Below are 15,614 nucleotides of genomic sequence, written 5' to 3' on the forward strand. Positions count from 1 at the left end.
TATGTCTCTCTGCAAACTGCTCTAGCCTAAGGCCCCTCAACCACCAGGCATCAATGCTGCTGGGGCCTGAGGCAGCCAGAGTGCCCACCTTGAGCTTGACATCTTCCTCTGGAAGGCTGAAGTTGAGCAACTGGAAGTCATCAGGGCTGTCGTCATAGGTGTAGGTGCGGATGGAGAAGTCACAGCTTGCCATGGGGACCCGGATGATATTGTATTCAATTCCTGCAGAAATTCCTGAGTCAGGGCCAAAGGGAACTTGGGTACAGGGTAAAGGGCAGACTGTCTGAGCTGGAGGGCCCTCGCACTCAGCGGATGGATAGGACAATTTTTTTCCCCCTGGGCATTAACAGAGACCCAAATGTCAGGGATGGGTGGATGTTAGGGTCAAAGGAAAGGTCAGAGTGTCAACTGCATTATGTCATCCTGTCCCTTTCCTCCTCACCTTCTTCAGAGAAGTACGATTTGAGTAGCAGATTCCGTGCAGCAGGTGACAGGGCAAGGATGTTGAGGGCAGCAGCATCTGTCATGGCCCCTCCAAATCCCTTCACTTTCTGGAACTTCTGATCTGGCTGCAGGGTCAACAGCAACCCTGGGGACATCCACAGGGAATAAAAGCCGTCAGCGCACAGGGGAGAAACTCCATGCTAATCGCTGGCACGACTGGGCTCCAGAAGGACCATAGCCTGGGTGAAGGGTGGTTACCTGTGCCTGTGCGATTGGCCTGGAAGGTCCCCAGACTCAGCTCCATTCGGCGCCCGCTGCGTGTGCTCTCAAAGCGGCTGAAGTTGCCAGGGTCAGGCAGGGTCAAGGGGTCAAGAGAATCACAGTATGTAGCATTGCAGACACACACCACAGAGCTGTAGCCAAAGCTTTTAGGGCTGCAGGGGCAGGCACCTGGCAGGAACGGAGCACACGAGAGGCAAGGGCTGAAGGATGAGGATGAGGAGAAGGGACATACTAGTTGCAAAGAAAGACTAAATACTGGTTTCAAAAATTCTTGGGCCTCCCTGGCAGTCCAGTGGCTAAGAGTCTGAGCTCCCAATGCAAGGGGCAGGGGTTTGATCCCTGGTCAGGAAACTAGATCCCACATGCCACAACAAAGACCCAACTCAGACAAGTAAATAATAAATAAATATTTTAAAGAATTATCTCGCTGTACCCCCACCCCACTGGTGCTCTCAGTCATACAAAAGGATTTACTGAGCATCTACTTAAGTCCACCACCAGTATGCCGGAGACTGCCAAAGACCATGTGGCAGAAGGGGGCCTGGGGGCTCCTTCCCTTCTCTCTGACTCACTTACCTGATACGCACGACACTGTGTGAAGCAGAAGTAATCCCATGAGGCTGGCAGCCATGATTTCTGCTCTGCCCCGAGGCATAGGACACTCCTGAGAACACAATGAGGAGAGGCTAGAAGGCAAGCCCCTCTCCACCTCTCCCCTACTCTCCTGCAGAACTTGGCTGCCTATAGGCTCCCACCTTAAACAGAATGGAACACAGCCCACAGACACCTGGATCCAGCCCTCCCTCCAAGCTCTCTGCTAGTAATAGCTCTCTGCCCACCCCAAGCAGGACCCTCCTGCGCCCCTCTTCCCAACCATTTCTCCTTCGATCCCACCTTCCCTCCATCAAAAAGGCATGATGACCTGCTTCAGGGAGAGCCTGTCATTGATTGAATTCCAGAGCCCGGTTAGCCAGAATTCCAGAAAGTACATGACAAGACCAATTAGAAGCCTTGTCCCCACTCACCTCTCTGGAAGGACTTGAAAGCTCCATCACCAGGCAAGAAGACGTTGGGGTTCCCAAACTTCGGAGGGATAGAGGATCAACTAAAAACAGGGATGCGGGGGCCTGTGATAGCTACACACACCAGATTAGCTCTGTGGGTTAATTCCGGCATAATGGAGCGAGTCACGTGAGACCATGGGAGCGTCACATGACCCAGAAGTGAGGCAACTGCGACCATACTTGTAAAGGGCGACTGACTGGCTTCCTGAGGGCTTATACCTCCTATGAAATTCTAGAAGGCATGTATGGATGACAGCTTTAGGAAGAATCTAGACGAAAGATCTGAATGAAGGATTGGGTAGAGGTTCCCGAATCCCAAAGGATGGGAACCACAGCAGGCACACTGCCTTCTTAAGGAAAATATTTTAAAGTTATGCTGAGAATGGTTAATACTAATAAAAGAGGATCATGGTACAAAAATACTGAGGCCAAAATCCTGAGCGATGATTAAGCAATCTTTGCCCTATAGAGGCTCATAAGCAGGGGAGTCAGACACACAGATGCTTATAGATAAGAACAAAATTGGTAACAGCTGTGCACAGAGACCCTTCATACAGGGCTTCATGGAGAAGGGGTTAGGGATAAGGAGTATTACCAGAGAAGTGCAAGGAGGATGGGCCCTAAGCAGGGGGCTGGAACCTCCCCAGGCCTCTCTTGTTTCATCAGCAGATACAGATGAGAAGGAACTGTTTTTCCTTTCTCACAGGGCAGAGAGGTTGTGTAAAGCAGTTCAGAAACTGGAAAGTGTGGTACAAAGCTGTATCCTCAGTGGATGTGAGAAGGAGCTTGTGTTGCCTCATGGGCCACATCACAGATTTAGTGGGAGTGACATACACATTTAAGACCTGACTGACCCTAGCTTCCTGAGCCTACTTCCTCATCAGTTAAATCTCCCCATCTGCTAAATGCCACCACCTCACAAGGTCATTACTACAATCAGTAAGATAAGCACAGTGCCTGGTACACAATAGACCCTCGGGAACCACTTGTTTGTCTTTTTTTTTGTTTTAATTATCTCAGTGAAGTATTTCCAAGTAAACTCCAGGGAAAATTGACCATTTCTTCTTCTAGGTTCCCATAACCCTAGAGGAGCTATGTGTGTTTGTGTGCTTAATCACTCAGTCGTGTCCAAATCTTCACGACTCCGTGGCTGTAGCCTGTCAGGAACTATAGTCTCGGTGAGAGGAGCTTGGTCTGAATCTCGGCTCTACTATTTACTGGCTGTTTGACCTTCAATAAACAGGAAGGACTGATGCTGAAGCTGAAGCTCCAATACTTTGGCCACCTGATGTGAACAGCCAACTCACTGAAAAAGACCCTCATGCCGGTAAAGGCTGAAGGCAAAAGGAGAAGAGGACAGCAGAGGATGAGATGGTTGGATGGCATCACTGATTCAATGGACATGAACTTGAGCGAACTCTGGGAGATGGTGAGGGCCAGAGAGGCCTGGCCTGCTGCAGTCCACGGGGTGGCCAAGAGTCAGACATGACTTGGTGGCTGAACGACAAACGACTTAATCACTCTAATCCTCTGTTTCTCATCTATAAAAGGGAAGTGATAACTCCCATGGCAAAGAATTGTTGTGAAGTGTCAGTATGATAACGCCTACCACACTGCTAAGTCACTTCAGTCTTTGTGACCCCATAGTTTGTATCCTGCCAGGCTCCTCTGTCCATGGGATTTTTCTAGGCAAAGTTGCCATTTCCTCCTCCAGAGGATCTTCCTGACCCAGGGATCGAACCCTCGTCTCTTATGTCTCCTGCATTGGCAGGCAGGTTCTTTATGACTGGGAAGCCCAAAAAGGGCATGTTGCCTTCCTGTGGGGAATCGAACCCGGTCTCCCAGGTGACAGGCAGGGGCTCATGCTAATGAGCTAATGCTAATGAAAACTGGTACCAAATACTACAACAAGGTAGGGCTGAGTTTACATAAGGAGCCTGGAATTCCACAAATGAGTTCTTACTCATTCAAGCAGAAGGTCTGGCTTCTGGGTAGGTGCCAAATTGTTCTGTTTAATTGAACCACCATCATGATGTCAAATCTGCCCCATTCAGACTTCCTGTTTCTCAAGGAAATGCTGCACATGACTTGTTCTGGGGAGGAGAGCAGGTGACATCCAACATCTTACTTCCCTTGAGCTCACTTGTTCCACCAATATTTACTAAGCACATACTATGTTTGCCCTTACCTGCGCTGCTGGCTCTAAAGTCCCTCTCCCTTGCCTGTTTCCCTTTGCAGGCAAAGACTTTGTTGAGTCTTTTGTTTCATTTCTATCAAGGTGATTTGCCCTTGAGGCTTTTGTATTTTATCTTCTTAATAAAGTTGGTTATTATAAGGGTTAATATTTATTGAGTACTTATTCTATGCTGCTTTATGTTCATTGTCTCATTTCATTCTCATGAAGCAGATACTAATTTTTTCCCCACTTTAGAGATGAGGAACTTAAGACTCTAAATGGTCATGAAATTGCCCAAAGTCCCTTGACTATTCAGTGGTGGGACCTGGATTTGTAATAAGGGGCGGGGCATGGGACCCTATGTTTGCCAATTCTCAGCTGGGCAGCAGTCCTCAAGGCGGAGAGTGGGTGAGAGGTGAGAGGCCTTCTCTTAGGGGCCGGCGAGCGTGCTGGGGGGTCTAGGGACAGGCTGAGGGCTGCGTCCCGCAAAGCTCCAGAGCTCCATGGCACTGCCATTAAGTGCCATGCACTTAATAAAGCTTCAACCAGCTTCAGTCTCTCCGTTCACATTTCAAAAACTGATACAGCTGAGATCAGCTGTCTACCCACTAGGAGGTGGCAGAGGTCAGGGTTAAGCTGCAATGATACTGCCCATCACGACTTCAGGTCCACCTCTGTGGTTGGAGCTTTTCTCAAAGAAGGGCAACTGCTGTGAGCTGGAAACTAACCTGATGGGCATTTGCTACAACACGTATTCCCACTGATCCTACACAAATGATTCACTCTGGTTTAAATGAAAAGCCCGAGGGCTGGCTGGGTCCTGGGCGCCTGGCTCCCTCAGTGACGACGGCTGGGCAGGCTCTGGGGACCGGCCCCGGAGTGCCCCACCAGCTAAGATCTGCCTCTTCAGCAGGGCCTGGGCACTGGTGCAAGGACACTGCCTAGGTGCTGGACCAGTGCTCCCAGGCAGAGAAAGGGGCCTGCGCAGGGTCCCCTCCTCTTAGCCTGGGCGGAAGTTGAGCCTTAGCACTTTGCCCTTTGTCAGAACAGAGAATAATATTTGCTCTGGTGGAGGTTTACAGCAACATGATGACCTGACTATGACCTGACCTTAAGAACAAATGATCTGACACCAAGATGTCTGCAACAACTAACCACGACTCCCCACCCTTCCCTATAAAAGGGCTTGGCTGAAAGCTTTCTGGGAGTTGGGGGTTTTTAAGGCATAAGCAACTTTGCATGGCCCTGCAGTAAACCTCTCTTTCCTCCAAACTCTGACGTTTTGGTCTTGTCTGGCCTCACTTGCTCTGAGCACACAGACTTGCGTTTGATAACAGATTCATACCCAGAGTCCGATGACACACATCACACCTGGAGGTGAGTGCCTCCTGGTGTGCCAAATGCTACGTTAGCTGCTGGTTATTTTCAAAAGCTGCTGTGCTGGTCGGCAGTGTTGCTTTGTATTGTTTTAAAATTGTCCCGTGTTTTCCACGGTGTGTTCTATCTGGTAAAAATGAAGCCCAAGTTGGCTTCCAAAGTGCTGGCTACGTGGCACCACTTCTGGATCTGTGTTCTTCAAAGGCATTGGTCAGGGGATAACTGGTCGATAAAGAAACAGAATCCAGGATTCCCAGGTTGAGCAAGCTGGATTGGTTTTCAGTTGGGGAGGGGCAGATCTGCCTCCGTTCCTGAGCCTCACTATCACGGGAAATCTCAGCCCAATAGCCTGAACACCCCTTTTTCATAACAAGTATTCCTCACATACTCTGCTATCCTGAAATAAAGGTATAGATACTATGATTTACCTACACACATAATTTAAGAGACTAAATATTGTTACCTTAATTGGAATATAAAGGAAAGATAATGGGACCTTTTTTTTTATAAGAAAATATGTTTTCAATAAATAAATGCTTAGGAAGGATTATCTACAAGATATTCTAGAACAGTCAGATATGTACTAACCTAAATGTAATAAATTAGTATTTAACAGAAGGAAAAACAGCTCATGAATTAATAATTTCAGTGTGTAATTTTCATGTAATTTTTTAAAAATGTAATTACTATTATGTTGTAAAAATATAAAATACATGATAAATAAAAATGCTTGAAAGTCAGTCTTTATGAATAAGATTCAATGCATTCCACAAGTCTTCGCAAATTTACTATTTGATTCTAAGCCTTAGCAATTCAGTAAGGAATTTCTTTTCAACAAATGGTGCTGACATGACTGGATATCATGTGCAAAAAAGATAAACTTAGACCCTTACCTCACTCCATAATCAAAAATCAAAGCAAAATGAATCACAGACTTAAATATAAGAGCTAAAACTATAACATTTCTGGAATAAGGAAGATTAGCCAGTGGTTTCTTCTTCTTTGTTTTAGGCAACAATAAACATTTGTTATCTCACAGTTTCTGTGGGAAAGGAATGCAGGAGTGGCTTATCTGGATGGTTCACACTTGAGGTTTCTCAAAAGCTTATTGCCAAGACATTGGTCAGGGCTGCTGTCATCTGAAGTAGGCTTGACTGGCCTGAGGCTCTGCTTCCAAGTTAAGAGAAAGTGAAAGTGTTAGTCACTCAGTCATGTGGAGTCTTTGAAATCCCATGGACTGTGGCACACCAGGCTCCTCTGTCCATGGGATTCTCCAGGCAAGAATATTAAGAGTGAACTGCCATTCCCTTCTCCAGGGGATCTTCCCGACCCAGGGATCGAACCCGGGTCTCCCACATGGCAGGCTGTAAGCTGTCTGCGTCACCAGGGAAGCCTAACGCACATTCATCACCTAACGTAAGTGACACACTGGGGCTGGCTGTTGGCAGAAGACCTCAGTCTCCCACCACGTGGAATAATTCATAGGGCTGCTTGAGCGTCCTCACACATCATGGCAGCTAGATTCCTCCCCAGTGGGTGGTCTAAGAGAGAGGAAGGCAGAAGCGACAATGTCCTAGCCTCAGGAGCCACACATTATCATTTTTACAATATCCTACTGGGTAACAGTCATCTTTTTATTAATATACATATTAAAAAAATTTTTTTTAATTGAAGGATAACGTGAAAGTCGCTCAGTCATGTCCAACTGTTTGCGACCTCATGGACTACACAGTCCATGGAATTCTCCAGGCCAGAATACTGGAGTGGGTAGCCTTTCCCGTCTTCAGGGGATCTTCCCAACCCAGGGATCGAACCCAGGTCTCCTACATTGCAGAAGGATTCTTTTCCAGCTGAGCCACAAGGGAAGCCCAATTGAAGGATAATTGCTTTATTTATTTTTTTGGTCACACCTGTGTGGCATGTGAGATCTTAGTTTCCTGACCAGGAAACAACACTGCTGCCCCTGCATTAGGAACATACAGTCTTAACCACTGGACCAGCAGCAAAGTCCCTACACAGGTCTTCTAAAGAGATGTGTGTGGGACAGAGGGGCTAAATAAAGGCATGAACACCAGGTGGTGAGGATCATTTAGGGGCCATCTAGGAGGCAATCTACCATAGTCCACCCTCTGTTCTCCAATAAGGCATGTCTCTCCCACAGGTAAATACTCTTACTTCCTCTCAAGGTCCCCAAAATTCCCATCTCATTATAGCTTAAGTCCAAAGTCTCATTAGATGATGGTTTCTTATTTATGATTCCCAAATACAAATAATAGAAGAAAAAGATAAATTGGACTTCATCAAAATGAAAAATGTTTGTGTTTCAAAGGATGCCATCAAGAAAGTGAAAAGAAAACCCACAGAATGGGATAAAATATTTTCAAATCACATCTCTGATAAGGGCCTAGTATCCAAAGTATACAGAGAACTCTTACAACTCAATAAGAAGATAACCCAATTAAAAAACAGGCAAAGGACTTGAAGAGATACTTATTCAAAGGTAACGTACAAATGTCCAACAAGAACACAAACAGATGCTTGACAACATTTATCATTAAGGAAATGCAAATCAAAACCACTATGAGACACCTCTTAATTTACATTAGGATGGCTGTGATCAAAAAGACACAATGACAAGTGTTGGCAAGGATGTGGAGAAATTAGAACCCTCATAGTTATTGTGGGAATGTGAAATGGTGCAGCCACTTTGGAAAACAGCTTGGCAGTTTCTCAAAATGTTAAACAGAGTTACCATTTGACCCAGCAACTCCCACTTCTAAATAGCTACTGAAAAGAAAATATTTATCCACACAAAGACTTGCACATGTATATTTACAGCAGTGTTATTTATGGAAACAAACCAAATGTCTATCAGCTGGTGAATAAATACACAAACTGTGGTATTTCATTAAATGGAATAGTATTCAACGATAAAAATGAACAAAATATCGATACATGCTATGACATGAATGTACCTCAAAAACATCATGGTAAGTCAAAGAAGCCAGACAAAAAGACCACACATTGCATGATTCCATTTATGTGAAATTCTACAACAGCCAAATCTAGAGAGACAGAAAACAGATTAGTGCTTTCCTGCAGCTGGTGTGGGAATTGAAATTGCAAAATTCTATAAATTTACTCAAAATCATTGAACTGTACACTTAAAAGGAGAAACTTTTATAGTATATAAATTAAACCTCAATGAAGCCAGTAAAAAAAATTTCATTACATATTTGCAGTTGGTTCATTGTTTTGGTAGCAATACTACCACACTGAAACTCTTTACAACTAAATATATTACATAGTTGGAAATGCTCTAATATGCTGAGTAGACAGATGCAATAATTTCAAGACAATGTATTTAACTTCTTCCTCCATAATTACCTTCTCCTAAGTTACTGGGCTTTTCAACAACAACAAAACTTCTAAAACTTTTCTGCATTATTATATAATAAAGTCTTGCTGATTTATATTTGATCTTATATTTACATATATATATATTTTTGCATATATTATTGAACAGAACATTCCGTAAGTAGAATGAGAGATACTTCTCTGTGCAGGGCTGTCCCGCATGTTATAGTCTACCTTTCCTGTCCTCCTTCCACTAAATTCTCAAAGTGCTCCTAATCGTTATTCAATCACTTAGCTATGTCCGACTCTTTGCGATTCCATGGACTGCAGCATACCAGGCTTCCCTGTCCATCACCAACTTCTGGAGCTTGCTCAAACTCAAGTCCATCGAGTTGGTGATGCCACCCAACTGTCACCCCCCCTTCCGTCCCCTTCTCCTCCTGCCTTCAATCTTTCCCAGCACCAGGGTCTTTTCCAATGAGTCAGTTCTTCATATCAGGTGGCCAAAGTATTGGAGCTTCAGCTTCAGCATCAGCATTAATCCTTCCAATGAATATTCAGGACTGATTTCCTTTAGGACTGACTGGTTTGATCTCTTTGCAGTCCAAGGGACTCTCAAGAGTCTTCTCCAACACCACAATTTGAAAGCATCAAGTCTTCGGCGTTCAGCCTCCGTTTTGGTCCAACTCTCACATTCGTACATGACTACTAGAAAAGTCAATTGCTCCTAATCATGGTCTCCACTAAAGACACATTTCCAAAATGCCTTCTAGGGGACGACTGAGACTGACTGCCCTAGGGGCACCTAGGGGGGTCACCTCAAATGCCCAGGCTGCAGTAGTCACTATGGACGTACTAGGTGGCAACAAATGTGTTCCTCATTTCCCTTTGCACAGCACTTCTAAAAGACTTAGCTAAACACCAAGGGAGGGCAACAGGGAAATAAATATAAGTGAGAAGCTTAAGCACAAAAATAGTTTGGCTGACCCAGCACAGAAGTTCTGATCTCACTTCAGCCAACCCTTGGCTCAAATAGCAAACTCCAGCCTTGGAGCCTCGCAAGTACCATGTCACAGGCTCCTTATTCTGTAGGTCTCAAGTCAACTCCCCAAGGAGGGTGCCTCCTCCTGGTCCCACTGTCACCTCCATGGTCACAGAGAGACACTGTCATGTCATGTATGGCAGAGGAAGACTCAAAAAATACTTAAGAGATAAGTGAATGGATAAACCTTACCAGTCAATTTTTAATCTGTCCTTTCAGCTCTGGTTTCTGATCTGAAGAAACATCACTCTTACTGATTACTGACACCAAATGATTTCTTCCTCCAGTGAGACCCTTCTGCCTCTTAATTACGAGGTTGTAGCTTCATCTCCTGGAGAAGGCAATGACAACCCACTCCAGTACTCTTGCCTGGAAAATCCCATGGGCAGAGGTGCCTGGTGGGCTGCAGTCCATGGGGTGGCGAAGAGTCGGACACGACTGAGCAACTTCACTTTCACTTTTCACTTTCATGCATTGGAGAAGAAAATGGTAGCCCACTCCAGTGTTCTCGCCTGGAGAATCCCAGGGATGGCGGAGCCTGGTGGGCTGCCGTCTATGGGGTCACACAGAGCTGGACATGACTGAATCAACTTAGCAGCAGCAGCAGCTTCATCTCCGGATTTATCTGATCAACAAACTTTTTTTTTAGCTCTATTGAGATAAAATTTTTTACATCTCTACCTAAGTCATTAAAGAATCTGCCTGCAATGCAGGAGACCTGGGTTCGATTCCTGGGTTGGGAAGATCTCCTGGAGAAGGAAATGGCAACCCACCCCAATATTAATGCCTGGAGAACCCCACTCACAGAGGAGCCTGGTGGGCTACAGTCTTTGAAGAAGTCTATGAAGAAGAGTTGGAAACGACTTAGCGACTAAACCGCGACTGCCACTGAGATGTAACATTGTGTAAGTTTAATGTGTACAACTGATGATCTGATACATAATTTGACATGTTGCCAAAAGATTATGGCAATAGCTGGTTTCATTAACCAACTCTTAAACAATACCATAGCATACCTGTAAAGTCCAGTGCAAATGGAAAGTGTTTGTACCTCACATGCTTTCCTGACAACCCCATGTTATGGGGAAAACTGACTCAGAGAGATTAAGTAAGTGGCAGAGTCAAGCCTAAATTCAGCTCTTTCCTACTCTGAAGCCCAAGCAGCTCTTAGTCATCATGTTCTACAGTCTTCCTGACATTTCAGTAGTATATTTTCAGTCTTCAGTAAGTTTCTTTTTCAAACAATTATTTATCTATTTATTTATTTATGGTTGCACTGGGTCTTTGTTGCTGCATATGGGCTTCCTCTAGTTGTGGTGAGTGGAGGCTACTCTTGCCGCTGCACAGGCTTCTTATTGTGATGGCTTCTCTTGCTGGAGAGCACCAGTTCTAGGTGTGTGGGCTTCAGTAGTCGCAGCACATGGGCTCAATACTTGCAGCTCGCAGACCCTAGAGCTTGCAGGCTTCAATAGTTGCGGTGCATGGACTTCAGCTGCTCCATGGCATGTGGCATCTTCCCAGACCAGGGATCAAACCTGTGTCCCCTGTATTGGCAGGCAGACTTCTATCCACTGTACCACCAGGGAAGTCCCTTCTATAAGTTTCTAAATGGCCACAGGGCAAATTTCACAGTTCCTATTTCTCTGAAACCTAAAACTTTTCCTCAAGAGACAAGCACAGAATTGAAGCTCAGGTTTACTAAATGAATGAATGGGTTAAGTTACTAACCGCATTCGCTGTCTAAGGTTCTGCTTGTCAGTGTTTCAAACAATGTCTTTGGTGTGATCTGAAACAAAAGAGTGGTGAACTTCCAGAAGAACAAAGCTAACTCTGAAGAGGACTATTAGAACCAGAGTGAGACTTAATTGAGGGGATTTGGTTGAGGCAACAGGAAGTATGATTCAAATGCTGAACAATTGTGAGTCTGCTCACACATTCCTTACTGTCCTGAGCCTCCCAAGCAAGGCTGTCACGAGTCTCATTGCAGATAAAAAGGTATGAGAAGGTGGTCCTTGTGAACTGTAAAACTCCATATGGATGGCTGGAATTATTATTGTTATTGTCATCTAGCCTTTGCTTCTTTCCTCCAGGTGCAGTGGAAGGAGTCTTCAGTCCCAGGCCTTTACCCCCACCTCTGTTCCCTCTGGCTGTCACCAGTTCCCTCCCTCAAGAGGAGGCAATAAGGAAGGGGAAGGGTGTTTTGACATGGACACCCTAGTGATTATACAGGATTAAAACCCTTGCTTCATTCCTTACTAGAACTGAGATACTGGGAAGTTACTTGACTTCTTGGAGCTTCAGTTTCCTCATCTCCAAACCTCTTGCCTCACAGGTTGTTATGAGAACCTCATGCAAAAATGCATGTAATGTTACTCACAGCCAAACCTCTGGGATGAGTCGCTACACTTGGTGAGTCCTCTCTCCATTTCTTACGTTGCATGGGCTGAAGCTGGATCCTCTTGGTTCCCCAAAACTACTCTTGCCAAGGTCACTGATGATCCCTGTGTTGCAAGTCCAGTGAATAATGCCCACCCAGGGAGTCCCTGGTGGTTCAGACGGTAAAGAATCCGCCTGCAATGTGGGAGACCTGGTTTCGATCCCTGGGTTGGGAAGATCCCCTGGAGGAAGGCATGGCAACCCACTCCAGTATTCTTGCCTGGAGAATCCCGATGGACAGAGGAGCCTGGCAGGCTACAGTCCAGAGTCAGACACAACTGAGCAACTAAGTACCCAAGCACTTATCTGACTGTACTTTTTACCTCAGTTGACACAAGGCCCCTCTGTTCCAGAAGCACTCTCTTTTGTTCTGAGCACTTCACACTCTGCTGCTCTGGAGGTCCTCGTCCTTCGCAGGCTTCACCTCCTCTGTCTGTTCCTTAGGGTTTTGTCCTAGACCTTCTCTTCTCATTCATCATGCTCTCTCCAGAGATAACCCATGGCTTTGATTATCTTCTAGCTGTTTTTGGTTCCAAAATCTGCACCTCCAATCCCAATCCTCCTCTTGAGATGGACTCTGTGATGACTCTACCCTCCAGACCTTTCCTGGTGGGAGTCTCACAGACACTTCAGCAGCACCATCACGAAGGCATCATCTCCTCCAGCCAAACCCACTCATCCTCCTGTGTTCTCTTTCCCCACGAACAGAACCTCTTCCTCGAAGAACCTGAGGCTTGTGCCTGACTCTGTCCTCTCCCCGAATCCTTCTTCCTATCATTTCTCTTGTCAACTACTGAAACACCTCTCACTTGACCTCCTACACTCTACTTTTCTCCTCCAATTGATTCTTCAAGAAGCATTCAATGGTGTAACTCAAATACAAACACTGAAGCTACGACTCTCCCTCCTAAAATCCTTCAATGGCTCCACACTGCCTTTTAAGAGGGCTTACGGGACCTGGCATCTTAGTTCTAGCTTCATTTCTCATCTCTCCACGTGGACTATATGCTCCAATCACATTTTGCCTAACAGGTCACATTCCATCTTACCTCTGCTCTGAGCTAGGATATTTTCTCTTCTCTCTTAAAAAAAAAAAAAAAGTAAAGTAATTAGCCTCCAACTAATAAAAATAAATGGAAAACAAAAAAAGAATAAATATTCTTTTTCATCAGTAAGTCCTCAGCCTTAATGTCTCTACCATCAGCACCATTTTCCCGACACCCCTAAATGGGCAGGGCACCCCTGCTATGTGCTCCCCAATGCACATATTTGACAAATAATAATTGGGCATCTACTATGGGCCAGGCACTGTTCTAGATACAGTAATGAATAAGATGATAAAGTCCCTGACCCGGTGGAGCTTATGTTCTAGCGGGGATGGTAGATAACAAACACAGAACTTCATATGGCCATGAGCACTATGAAACAAAATAAAGGGGTAGGGAGTGCTGGACAAAGGGAGTGAGGGGGAGAGTGGTAAGAAGTGAATTTAGAGAAAAAGGTTGGGGCTCAGATCCTGTAAGGCCTTCGTGGCCACTGTGAGGAGTCTGCATTTTATTCCAAGATGGAAATTCACTGGCCAGTTTGGTGCAGGGAAGTGCCACCATCAGGTCTATATTTTTAAAAGATCACTTTGGCTGCTGTGTAGAAATCAGACTGTAAGAGGTAAGTGCCAAGGCACAGAGACCAATCTCTAATTACAGCCTGCCATGGACTGGCCCCCTTGTTCTCTATCCTTTCTCCTCAGAATCCTCACAAAGGCTCTTCTTCAGTTTGCACCACTCTTCACCTCCAGGCCTAGTTAATGCCTATTCATCTTTCTTTCAGATCTCAGCTCCTGTCGTTATGTCTAAGAAATTCTCTTTCTCACACACACACCCCCTCCTGTAACACAAGCTCACAAATCTCACATCTCCTTTGTAGCTCTTGTTAGTTGCAGGTAATTGTAAAAATGACTTAATGTCAATTATAGCTCCCAGTGGCCTAACTCCTTTGTCTGTTGATCCCTCCATGCGAAAGCCTAATAGAGCAGAGGTCAGTGTGTATCGCCAGCAGGTAGCACAGCACCCGGCGCTAGTGCTATGCTCACTGAACGTTGTCGGATGATTGAAGAATGGATAAATTCTACAGACCTTTTCCCCATGCCAGCCCTCAAAAATGCAAGTGGGTAGAAGAGGATCTGAAGATTTCTCCCCTCTTCCTCATTAGTAAAACACGACCATCCCTATAATTAATGATAACAGTGCTGATAAGAAAGGTGAGCTGCAGATGCAGGGAAGGGAGAGTTAAGATCCTAAGCAGTGCAAAATCCATTACGCCTACCGTCGGCGAAGCGAAACAGCAGCCCCAGCCGGAGGCGAAAGGAAATCCCAGAGCAGCCTGTAAAGCTGGTAGGCGGGGCTGGAGAACAGGGCTCGGCGGAGACGGGGTGCACCTCACACGCGCAGCCGCAAGGCGCGCAGGGCCGGTTGGGCGGGACCCGGGCCTCGCTCGGGAAGGGAGACCCGTAATCGTCAGGAGGCGGGACGCAGGCACTTTCCGCCCGTCTTATTGGTAGTGCTGGGGACGGACTGTTTCCTCTGACCAGCCTTAGCCCACATACGGCGCAAGCGTATTCGGGGGTCTATTTGGAAAGAGGGCGCGGGAAGCAAAAAGCGCGCATGCGCCTCCGTATACACTCGCCAGCACACCCTGATGGGTGGGGGAGGTTGCTTTCCCCCAGTGAGTCCGGGTCACTGGAAGCTGAGCTGTTCTCTTGAGTTTCCTCCTTTGGGAGTCTCGGGGTAGGGAACATTTAGTGCCCAGATATTGCCCCGTTGGGAACCCCAGGCTCCACTCCCTTCTATCTCATTTTGTCGTTCTGGCCGCGCCCTAACCCTCTTTCCCTGAAGCTGGATTGTTATGATGGTGAATTATTCAAGAAGCCTTGCAGCCTGACGCCATCTATGGGCAGTGCCCCCTCCCTACCCCCTCTCTCCTGTAGGGCCCCACGACTGTCCTCAAAGTCGAAGGGTCCCGAAGCTGTTTACAAGACCTCACGCCTTTAGTAACTTAATGAGTTTGTTGAGGACCTACTAAGTGTTAGACCAAGTGCAATGAGCAACCCCCTGCTCATAGGAGTTTGCATTCTATGGGACGACACAAACAAGATAATTTTAGGTAGCAATTAAGTGTTCAAAACCACAGGGCGGTATGATAGAATGCGAAGTGCTCAACGAAAAAATGAATATTGAACTGAGACTCTCGAATTAGGTGACAGCAACAGCGATAGGGCAGAGTTTCGTGTTGGTGAAGAGCTAGCTGGTGCAAAGTCTCTTGGGCAGTGGCAGTTGGAGTGAAGCAGAGTGCACCAGGTTGTACCTGAACATAGTTTCATAAGGAGTTTGGAGATTATTCTAAATACAATGGAAAGCTATTACATTTAGGCAGAACTTTA

General features: G+C 45.9%; 1 protein-coding gene across 2 annotated transcripts in view; it reads right to left on the bottom strand.

Annotated features, from left to right (window-relative positions):
* GBA1 (glucosylceramidase beta 1) overlaps positions 1–14,622 on the bottom strand; it is an 18,281-nt gene extending 3,659 nt beyond the window's left edge. The window contains exons 1-7 of one of the 2 annotated variants that reach the window (XM_070467463.1): positions 14,501–14,622; positions 13,228–13,260; positions 1,752–1,831; positions 1,303–1,390; positions 703–894; positions 443–589; positions 89–222 (exon numbers count right to left, since the gene is read on the bottom strand). In XM_070467463.1, coding sequence (XP_070323564.1) covers positions 89–222; positions 443–589; positions 703–894; positions 1,303–1,390; positions 1,752–1,778 — 588 coding nt within the window. In that variant the 5' untranslated portion in view covers positions 1,779–1,831; positions 13,228–13,260; positions 14,501–14,622. The remainder of the gene's footprint in view (positions 1–88; positions 223–442; positions 590–702; positions 895–1,302; positions 1,391–1,751; positions 1,832–13,227; positions 13,261–14,500) is intronic. The other variant, XM_020912385.2, reaches the window with a different exon arrangement.
* Between the last annotated feature and the right edge of the window lie 992 nt (positions 14,623–15,614).

This window comes from Odocoileus virginianus, chromosome 5, assembly GCF_023699985.2.
Source record: "Odocoileus virginianus isolate 20LAN1187 ecotype Illinois chromosome 5, Ovbor_1.2, whole genome shotgun sequence".
Lineage (NCBI taxonomy): Eukaryota > Metazoa > Chordata > Mammalia > Artiodactyla > Cervidae > Odocoileus > Odocoileus virginianus.